The sequence below is a fragment of the Perissodus microlepis genome, chromosome 2, assembly GCF_051167445.1.
Source record: "Perissodus microlepis isolate ML-2025 ecotype Zambia chromosome 2, ASM5116744v1, whole genome shotgun sequence".
NCBI lineage: Eukaryota > Metazoa > Chordata > Actinopteri > Cichliformes > Cichlidae > Perissodus > Perissodus microlepis.
Genome location: NC_140462.1, coordinates 20,572,006 through 20,583,631, shown reverse-complemented (window position 1 = coordinate 20,583,631; position 11,626 = coordinate 20,572,006). Strand labels below are relative to the sequence as shown.

Here is an 11,626-nt window from a genome sequence, read left to right as displayed (position 1 = left end):
CCAAAGTGCTATAAGCCATTTTTTTTTTAGCTCACTTAAAGAGCTATGAATATGTAAATAAATATGATGCTGTAAATATAAAGATTTACTGTAAAGTGTGTATTAAATGTAGTTCTGTTTTCAAAATCACAGAAGTTCTTGTTGAGTAAAGAATAAAAACTGATTTGACTGCCAGGACCTCCACAAAGCACTAAACCCATATTGCCTGCCCTGCAAGTGGTGGCCCCAAAGGAGGGTGGTCCCATGTACTGCTTTTGACCTGTATCTCCCAGCCCGCATGGGCTTGGAGAATCTGCAGTGATGCAGATGGTGTAGCAGTCTTGTGTGGTAAAGAGAGAGAAAAGTGTGAAAGCAAAGCTGTCAATCTACGTTACTACCCTCATCTATAGCCACAAGCCCTGAATAGTGACTAAATGAATGAGATCGTAAATACAGGAGTGGTGGGAATACACTTTGTTTAAAGGATAGTTTGGCTCCCCCTTAGGGCTAGGGTGAGGAGCTTGGTCATTCAGGGGAGGGGGAGCTTAGAGTAGAGCTACTATACTACTCTGCTACTTCCACATTGAAAGGAGAAAGTTGGGGTGGTCTGAGCACCTGTTTAAGATGCCTTCTGAATGCCTCTTAGGTGAGGTGCTTCAGGAATGTCCTACTGGGAGTAGGCCCGAGGGCAGATTCAGTGTTTCCACCAGGAGAGAAAGAGGAAAGACATTGGGAAGGATTAGAGGAAGCAAAAAAATCACAGTTGACATAATTAATCTTCTGCATTGAATGTCAGCTGGTATTAGCCTGTCTCAGTTACTAAGCTCAAGTTGATGGATAAATTAAAGAGGAATTGAAGTATATGAAATAATAACATTTATCTTGCACTTAATGATTTTTTACAAACTTTTGCATTTTTTTCAAGCTGTTCTTTTTTGTATAAACATAGTTTTTAGGAACAGTTTTCTAATAACTGATTATCATCTGTTTCATCCTCATATTCATACCCACAGTCAATTTAGAATCACCAATTAACTTAACCACTTGGACTGTGGGAGGAAGCCAGATTACCTGGAAAGAACCAAAACATATACAGCGTAAATATGCAAACTGCCCCAAGACTGAATTCAAACACAGGACCCTGTTGCTATGAACCAACACTACTAACCACACAACCAGAACAGCCTGGTTCAAAGATAGATTGAAAATAAATGAAACAACATCTAAAGAAAAACTAAAGAAAGAAATCCAGAAAGACTATTGCTCTAGATCAAATATGAGAAACTCTGCCTCCTTGGAAGTAAAATATAAAGAAATGCACAGTACCTGCTTAGACATTTGTGCTAACAGTTAATTGAAAAGTTGCACCTAATAAACTGTCCAGTGAGTGCACTTTTTTGTAAACCTAATACAGAATTCTCTGACAGTGAAGATGACAATTTAACATAGATGATCAGTAAACAAAGCAACCACCCAAAATCTCCTGCTCTTAGCTAAGTAGTTAGCATTTTTATTATCTTAGGTGCTGAGAACATTTGCTTGTGCTCTTTCTTGTGGCTGAAAGTGATTTACCATTAGCACCATTCTGAGAAGGTACTGATACAGCACTTCGTGTATCTGTCCGCAATAGTCTACATTGTCCTGCACACTTTAAATAACAAGTATGCAGTTTGAGACATGGCAACAGTAATAGAGATAATAGAACATTTTTAGCTAACTAATGTCACTGTTTTCCTATATCTTTCTCTCTCTCTCAATCTCTCTCTCCCTCACACACACACACACACACACACAAACCATTAGTCACAGCAGTGAGTCATACAGCTCCATAGAAATAAATGAAGTAATATCTGGGCCACTCTGCTGGATAACCACTGACACTTCATTTCGAATGGCTTTTTAAGATGAATGCCACACAGACACACTCACACAAACACACATAGTCTGCTGTGATGCCACAACACACCTGAGTCCCAGTCCAAAAGGGTTGTTCTAGAATTTTAGTGAACAGTACTGAAAGTAACATTTCAAGGACTTTGAGTGTTTCCATTCAGTGCTGGATAATATATTGAATAAAATCCATTAAAGCCATGTGTCAGCTCTATTGAGCATGGAGTGACAAGTACTTCTTTGTAACTTAAGATGTCACTGTTTCCTTGGAGACGCCTTCAGGTGTGAGTTTCTCTAGATAAACACATGAACATTGGCAGCACCTGTCAAAGTAAAACAGAAGAACCGTAGTCATATTTCTGCAGTGATATGGTAATCATTCAGTATGACACTGGGGAGACCTCTATGCTCTGTAAAGTTTGTAACTCTGCTTACTGGCAGCTGAGACTAAAGCAGGAGCAGACTGAGAGCAGTGTATGTCTTTCCACAGACATACACAGCTCAGCTGTTTTTGGAAAAAATGTCTTGATCTTTTATTATCTGTTTCAGTCTTTCAGGGGAAGGATGATTTGCAAAACCACAACATCTGTTAGGGTGATATTCCAGCTTCAGTTGTATTTCTTGCTTTCTCCTGCAACTGTGATTCAAAAAGGAGATAAAGAGCTCAGCATAATCAGGTCACATAAAGTTTAATGCAAACCTTTGTAATACAGTTCATAAGTCCTGATGTAAACTTTAATGAATGGGCTACATATAGAGTAGTTATTCAAGTGGTTCAAACCAGTAAAACCACTGTTTAATAATCTACCTGGAAAAACTTATTAAAAATTTCACATTTTTTCATTTGATGATAGACCCATTTACAAAAAGACAGTCTTAGATGGCTTAAGAAATATAAGGGCAATTTCAACAAACTGACTGGTTTATACTTTTCTAATGTAGCTGAGCACTCCACACACTTTTATACAACTTGCCTCGTTCATCCATTCACACAAGCACTTTTTTAAAATAGTTTTTCTATCTAAGTAGACACATGCACACATATTCATATATGGATGCATCAGAGAGCAACTTTGGGTTAGCATTTTGCCCAAGGATATTTGCTGCTCACTCATCGTCATCTCTCTTCTCAATCTAGCTCCAACAACTCCCACAGCTTCATGCTTCTCTTTGCTTCCAACACCACCTGTCTTTTTGCTGAATGGTAAATGGTAAATGGCCTGTATTTATATAGCGCTTTACTAGTCCCTAAGGACCCCAAAGCGCTTTACATATCCAGTCATCCACCCATTCACACACACATTCACACACTGGTGATGGCAAGCTACATTGTAGCCACAGCCACCCTGGGGCGCACTGACAGAGGCGAGGCTGCCGGACACTGGCGCCACTGACCACCACCAGTAGGCAACGGGTGAAGTGGCAACGGGTGAAGTGTCTTGCCGAAGGACACAACGACCGAGACTGTCCGAGCCGATTTGAGTTGAATTTTTTCCACAAATCCAGCAATGAGCATGTAAAGTCATTGAAAAGAAAATAACATGATAGCCATTGCCTCATCCATGGTTAAACCAGCAACTGATAAAATATCATTGTGAACATTATGAACCCCACCACCACCCGTCCTTGTTGGAGGACACTGAACAGAAAGCGAAACTGACTTGCAGGTGAAGATGATGATGAATTGGTGCTGGTGGGAGGATTGGTGCTTGGTAGTGATGTGTCGGTCGCGAACGAAACGACTCTTAGAGCCGACTCTTTGAAGTGAGCAAGCCGGCTCCTTATTGGGAACCGTGGTGGTGTTTTTCTTTCTCTCACCCTCTCTCTCGCACTTTTTTTCCGCTTCACTCCGAACGTGAGCCTTGTGCTTTGCACTGGGAAGAGGGGGGAGGGGTGGTAGTTACACTCGCAGTAGCACAGGAACAAAGCCCGAGGGAAAGAGAGCCAGGGACAACAACGTCACATTAGAAAGGTATAGTAATCATCCACAACTATTTTCAGTTGTGGATAATAGAGGATTCAGAAAGTTTATTCATGCAGGCCTGTATGACAGAGAATGTGCATCTTCTTTCTGTTTTCATATTTTAATTTATATTTAATAGTGTTGAGGATTGCAGTGTTTTGTGTTGTTTCACTTTAAATTTGTTTAAAAGGAAAAAGCTGAAAATTTAAATAGTTAAAAGTTGAAATGTAAATAGTTGGTTTTTGTATTATATGATTTATTTATTAGATTTTATGTGGAGTGAATAAATAAAAGTATATTTACGGTGGCCCCTAGAGACAAAGCACATACAAACTCCAAATCACATACAAACTCCAAATCATGTACAAACGCCAAATCACGTACAAACTCCAAAACACGTACAAACTCCGAAGCACAAACTCCAAAACGTACAAACTCCAGAATGTGCAAAACACAACAGAAGTGCTCCAGGATGCTAGGGACAGTGTTGAGCTTTTGTTACCTAGTGGCTACACAAGCCAGGAAGTACCAACGACTGGATTTGGTGTGTGGTAGTAACAGGTAAATGAACATTTTTTTTTATTATTTGAATATATATGAGTACTTGTGTATAAATACACAAACAATACACATATGCTTTCAATTGTGTAATTTAAGTGATCTAGGTAGCTCTGTTTTGGAAGTTCAGTTAACGCTAGAAATGTGTTTTGAGTTTGTACATGCTTTGGAATTTGTACGTGCTTTTTGGAGTTTGTATGTGCTTTGTCTCTAGGGGCCACCGTATATATTTATATATAAACATATAAAAATAAAACCACGGTTTTTTTTACATTAGTAATTCCTTTTGTTCATAATTTTATATTGTTGTTAATAATAAATTAATTAAAACAACAAAACAGCCTGAAGAGCCGGTTGGGAGCCGAAAGAGCCGGCTCTTTTTAGTGAGCCGAGCCGAAAGAGCCGGTTCTCTAAAAAGAGCCGGAAATCCCATCACTAATGCCTAGACACTTTTATCTATTTTCGCTATCTCCTGACTGTCCCACTCTTTCTTTGCCATCCTCTTCCACGGAACACTTTTCTGCACTTCCTCACTCCACCACCACATCTCCCCACATAGCAAAATTGGTATGGCCCGGATCTGGCCCACACAATGTGCTTACACATCTGTGTTCATTCATAGTTTTGTTGGCTTTAGTGAGAATCTACAATGTAAATAGTCATGAAAATAAAGAAAAACATCAAAAGTTTTGTCTTTAATGCCAGAAAAACATGTCTTATTTTTACCTTTATGTGTGTTTGATAGTTGTTGCTAGCGCTTATTTCCCCATTCATATTTGGAATGAAGGGGAGAGATGTTATCAGAATGAGTGCATAACTGTCACGGGTGGTATGCTCAAAGCTGTGAGTGCAGTGCAAAATCTTTAGCTTTACTTGTAGCTCTGGTGGAACACACTGGAATCGCTGTGCTGTGCGATGGTGGAGCACTGATCTGGTGTGATCCATCTCAATAAAATATTCAGTTGTCAGTTTAAGGGTGTTTCGTTAGTAAAGACACAGTCCAAAATAAATCTGGGGACGCTGGGACCACTGAATGTCTTCGCGGCACCTGTCTTGTCATTCTGTTAGGTATTGAGAGAAGGAAGAGAGAACACAAATGTAGGACTCACAGGCTGGTGAAGGATGGTATTTTAATAAACACTTTAATAAACCACTATACCTACAGCAGGGGTGCTCAATACGTCGATCGCGATCGACCAGTCGATCGCAAAGGTAGTATTGGTAGATCGCATGGCATTAAAAAAATAGATGCCAGCCTATCATCCATCCTGTCACTTGATTGATACAGGGAAGCCAGTCAGATGACATCAGATTTTTTCTGACGCTTAGGTCGCTGCGCATGCGCAAACAGCGGCGCGAAGTGTAGTAAAACTGACAAGCTAGTCAGCGAGTTAACTCCAATTTTTAGCTCTCGGTTTTTTCTCTTAAACCTAAGAAAGGGTTAAAAATGAGTGAGGGAGCTGGACCAAGTAAGAAGACAAAAACGTATCACTTTCATACGGAATGGGAGGAGGACTTTTTTTTCACGATGTCATTTTCGAAGTGCGTTTGCCTCATCTGCCAGGCTACCATCGCAATGCCAAAGAAGGGAAATGTGGAGCGGCATTTTCGAACTGTTCACGGAAAATACGACACTACATTCCCGCCGAAAAGCGAGCTAAGAAAGAAAAAGGTGAATAAACTAAAATCCCAGTTGTCCGGACAGCAGTCATTTTTCACACAACAAACTTCAAAAGCGAAAGCCGCCACCGAAGCATCGTTCCGGGTGAGTCACATCATCGTTAAAAACAAGAAGTCTTTTCAAGATGGAGAGATGGTAAAAGAGGCATTCGTTGAAGCAGCTGGCTCATTGTTCCGAGACTTTAAAAATAAGGCAGAAATAACATCTTCGATCAAAGCTCTCCAGCTGTCAAGAAGTACAGTTACACGGCGCTGTGAAGCCATGGCGGAGGATTTAACCCAGCAACTTTGGAAGGACAACGGAGATTGCCAGTGTTTCTCACTGCAGTTGGACGAATCTACGGACGTGAGTGACACAGCCCAGGTGTGCATTTTCATTCGTATGGTGTTTACTGATATCACTGCAAAAGAAGAGCTATTAACAGTCCTGCCCATGAAAGAACAGACGCGAGGAGAGGACATATTTCAGTCGTTCAAAAACTTTATCGAGAAAACCCAGCTCCCAGTGTACAAATTGGTGTCTATTACCACAGATGGAGCACCCGCAATGGTTGGCCGCTTGAATGGATTTATTGCCAAGTGCAGGCAGGACGATGCTTTCCCGGACTTCCTAAATTACCATTGCATAATCCACCAACAAGCGTTATGCGCTAAAATGCTCAACATGAAGGAGATCATGAATGTTGCAACGAAGATCGCCTGTTCTATTTGCGCCAGATCTCTTCAAAGACGGTTATTTCGTGCACATCTGGAGAAGGCTGACTGCGACCACTCTGAGTTGTTGCTACACACTGACGTGAGGTGGCTTAGTCGAGGGAAATTCCTGCAAAGATTTCGAGAGCTCTGTCCGGAGATTAAGGAGTTTTTCCGTGTAGCTGGACAAGCAGAATACATGCAACTTAATGACGGTCAGTGGCTGTTAGACTTGGCATTTTTAACCGATCTGACAAACATGTTGAATGACCTTAATCTACAGCTGCAAGGAAAAGACAAAACAGTGATCAACATGATCAGCTCAGTTAATGCTTTCAAACGAAAGATGCAACATCTCTCTTTAAAGCTGCAGCGCCATGATTTGATAAACTTTCAAAACCTGGCGTCAGAGCTGGAGATGCAAGGGATGGCCTGTTTGCAACTTGACAGTGCACGCTACACAGAGCAGATTGACAATTGTCTGTCAGAGTTTGACAAACGCTTTCAAGACTTTTCTTTGCTCGAGCCAGTCGCTACCTTCATGTGCTATCCTTTTCGGGAAGATGCTGAGATCGATTCACTCGCATCAAAAATTGCAAAACTATTTCACCTGAACTCTTCTGGAGTGGAAGATGAGATTTTGACACTACAAGCCGACATTGAGCTGAAGTCCAGAGATCATGGACAGTTCTGGAACTTACTCACAGAAGTAAAGTACCCCAACATGAGGAAATGTGCTGCCTCTTTGACTGCATTATTCGGCTCCACTTATTTATGTGAGTCATCATTTTCCCACATGAAGATCATTAAGTCCAAGTACCGTTCCACCGTGACTGATGAACATTTGGAAGTGTGTTTGAGGCTGGCCGTCAGCAGCTACTGTCCGGACTATGCATCCCTGGCTGATTCAATTCAGTGCAAGTCATCAGAGTAAACTCAGGTAATGACAAAAAATTTACATTGTTAATTGTGTTGTGAAATATTGGATATTGCGGTTCTGCATGTATATACATTGTAGATATAAAGAATCCTCAATATATTTATAAATAAGTATATGTTTTGGATTTTTGTAGTGGGTAGATCATTTTGACTTGGTCATTTTATAAGTAGCTCACATGCGGAAAAAGTGTGAGCACCCCTGACCTACAGAATTAACAAGAATAAGACAACTGACTGGCTGACTGAATGGGTGGACTGAACTGAGCCGGAAACACACACATGGAATCGATGATGACAGGACAACAAACTGAGAGAAACTGAGGGCTTAAATACACTGGCTAATGAGGGTAAGAAATAGGTGAGAACACACAGCTGAACTAAATCTAACAAATGACACATAGAAATAGAACTGAACATAATGCACACAGACAGATGGCTAACACAATAAGACAGGGAACACATGGAAAATAAACAGTGACAAAGTCCAAACTGAAAACACTGGGTCAAAGACCAGAAAAACCCTGACATTACCAAAGAGTTGCAGTTTTAGTTTTATCACTGAAAATCATGGGAAAAATTTGTGATTATGTATTTGCAAGGGAAAGATGCCCCAGTGGGAGTGGAAAGTTCTGTGGATCATCTACTAACAGTGTGCTAATTTGTTTACAAAACTGCAGTCAGTTTATTTCATTAATTACCTGCTGAGAACAGTGAGGTCAGAAACAAGCATACCTGATGATGGATTGTGAGGGAGTGAGTGGTGTCCTAAAATAAAGCAAAGCTTTTATGAGTTTGTCTCTTTCAGTGTGACAGCTGAATGAAAGGAGGCTAAAGAAGAGTCAATATTGGTTGTCTACAAGGTCAAACTTGTCTCTTAGAAATAGCTGGGGACTCTGCGAGGTCCTGAGTATATAAACTCAACAAATTTTCAGAGGAGAGCTGCATTAATACAAACTATAATAAATTATTTATAAACCTAAATCATGTGTAACAGCTGATCTGTGAGATGGTATTAGAACATCATTATTTACCATCTTGTGACATTACCAATAAGTTTGATGTGTCACATGGCCCTCTTCCTATTGAAAAAACAAAAGTTGTATCCAAGGTGGCCGACTTCTAAATGGCCACCATGGTCACCACCCATCTTGAGGAGTTTGCCCCCTCACATATACTCACATATACAAACAGGACTTTAATATCACCAGCCATTCCCATTTTATTATGGTGTATCCATATAAATGGCCCACCCTGTATAATAATAATAATAATAATAATAATAATAATCTTGTTTTCCTTATTACAGTGAGCAAGACAGGTTTCATGTTACACATTTCTACACAGAGTTCAGTTACACCATAAGAACATCTCTGTCATTTTCAGAAGTGCGCACAGATATCTTTTTTTCTGATACTTACCTTGACACATACTATCCAACATAGTAATATTGTCAGGGTCCTGGGTCTGAGTGATCCAGGGTCCCTGAGTAGTTATGGATTAGTATTTTATCATGTGTGTTTTTGGTGTGCTGTCCCTCGTTCTCCCTGCTTGCAGGTATGTGTGTTTATGTGTGTGTGTGGATGCTGGTGTTTCTAAGATCACCTGTTTACAGCCACCGTCGGGCCTGGTGGTGTGGCCCTGCCAGGTGGTTGGCCACACCTGAAGACCATCACACAGCTGATCAAGCCTCGTCGGAGGAGCTACTTAAGAGTGTGGTGGAGCTCTCTCCAATGCTGGATCATTGCGTGACTTCATGTTAGTCTCTCGGCCAGTCAGTACGGTTAGTCTACCACATTGTGTGTGTCTTACGGCTGCCTGTTTGTTATCTCCGCAGCAGAAGCATGGAGACGAGAGGTCAGCGAGCACGGGGTGCTCAGACACTGACACGGACAAGGAACGCTGACACTGGGAAGAGGACATGTCACGGGATTCGGGAACACACTGAGGATTTATTGTTATTTTCCATTTCACTGTAAATAAACGCACTGCTAAGCACACAGAGTCCAGCATTTGGGTCCTCCTTCCACACATGACAGGATGATCCAGCCAAACATAGGCCCAGCGGACTCTGAGGAGAGGCTCAGGAGGGAGGTGATGGACAAAGTTTACAGACTGTGTGATTTGTGGAGGGAGAAGCCTGGGGAAGGGTTGCGTCGCGCCGTGGAGAGGCGGCTGCAAGAAACGCTTTTTAAATTTCCCTGGCTGGTGGGCTCTCTCAACCCAGTCGTTATGGACTTCCTGCTTTCAACCGTCCACCTCCACTCCTATTCAGGCTGCTCACCGGCCCAGCCGTGGATTCACAGCCTGACACGCCGACCCGTCGTCTACACAGAAACGATGTTCGTGCCACCGGCGCTCCTCACCGCAGCCGGATCCCCGGACATCTCAACTGTCGGCTGTGGTGAGTAATGGGGACACTTTTTAATTTCTCACACCATCTGTTTCTTTGTTTACAGTGGATGGTGACACCACAGACGCTGCTATAAGCCAGCCGTCAGTGCAGCTGGCATCGCCTCAGTCAGAGGTCTCCACACCACTCTTTGCACCGCAACCCAGACCTGCTCAGCCTGAGCTAGAGGAGCTTGCTCAGCCTGAGCCGGAGGAGCTTGCGCCCCGAGCAGGAGCTCAGCGAACCGGAGGAGCCCGTGCTGCCCGCGGAGGACCTCAGCGAGCCGGAGGAGCCCGCGCTGCCCGCGGAGGAGCTCAGCGAGCCGGAGAGACCAGCACGGCCACCACGCCCAACACGGCGACTACGTCCACGGCCAGCACGTCATGGATTGTGTGCCATGCAACACTGTGCCTCACCGGAGCTGCGCCGCCGCCGCCACTGGACCCTTGGCAGGCCGCCGGAGATGCAGCGCCGCCGCTATTGCAACCGTGGCAGGCCGCCTGATGCGTCCTGCTGCTATCACGGGACCCGAGGAAGGCCACCTGAACTCTTTTGTTATAGTTCTCGGCCGCCTGAGACTGTTTTGTGGGGATCTTTCTGTTTTTGCACCACTGCTAGATGCGCAGTCTGACTTTGGGACTGTGACCTAGGAGGGTTTGTTGTTTTTGCTTGTATTTGGGTTTGGTTTGACTTGAATACATGCAAACACTTTAACACAGCCTGCAGAAAAGCCCAGAGTGATGCTCAAATTTAGGCACCCACATGGTCAGCTCAAGAACTTATGGTAAATGTTTTGTGTTCTTGTGCACACTGTTTACAAGTTTCTGATTTGTAAATTTGGTCCATTTAGTAAATCTGGCCCATTCTGTGGCTGATAGAGATGTGCCTGATTTGTGGATTCTGCTTGGTCCATAAACCCAGACCATCAGGCTGACCATTCATGGCAGGCCAAAACAACCCTCAGGCCACTGGGGTGGTGATCCCAGCTACAGATCTACCCCCATCTTCAGTGTGACTACATACAATCATTTTTTTTAAACCAATTTTTAAAAAGTCATTAGTGTCGATTCAGGATTCAAGTCCCATCAACTGCTCTCGTTCCTCTTTATAAGTAAAAAAGGGTCACTATATTTTTTTTTCTGGAGCATTTAATTAGAAACATAAAATGATATTTTTATTTTACTCAGTAGACATTTAACTGTCACACTGTGCATATTCTATTTAACCTCCTAATCCTCAGGCTTTTTCAATCATTTTTTCCAGCTGGAAAAAATAAGCAGATTCAGTCTCAATAATAATGAAAGTGAGTGTCTATAACTAGCAGCAGTTCAATAGCACTGTTGCTACTGAATCTCTTCTAAATCTCCTCAGCTCCAATTGTACCAACAGGACTGATGTGAAATGATGCTACATCCATTTTACACACATTTGGTTCTTTCATTTTCTGCATCATAACAGATAATCAAACTGTTAAATCTCCACTAACTTGGAATCACATCTAACACAATAAACTAATATGACAATATGTTACTTTC

General features: G+C 42.3%; 1 protein-coding gene across 1 annotated transcript; it reads left to right on the top strand.

Moving 5' to 3' along the window:
• The first annotated feature begins 5,966 nt into the window (after positions 1-5,966).
• LOC146392715 (general transcription factor II-I repeat domain-containing protein 2A-like) lies at positions 5,967-7,697 on the top strand. Its single transcript, XM_084952037.1, has one exon. It carries the CDS (start codon positions 5,967-5,969, stop codon positions 7,695-7,697), a length of 1,731 nt encoding a protein of 576 aa, XP_084808163.1.
• The last annotated feature ends 3,929 nt before the right edge of the window (positions 7,698-11,626 follow it).

Coding starts and splice junctions, on each gene's coding strand:
- LOC146392715 (XM_084952037.1), top strand. CDS start 5,967: ATGCCAAAGAAGGGAAATGTGGAGCGGCATTTTCGAACTGTTCACGGA.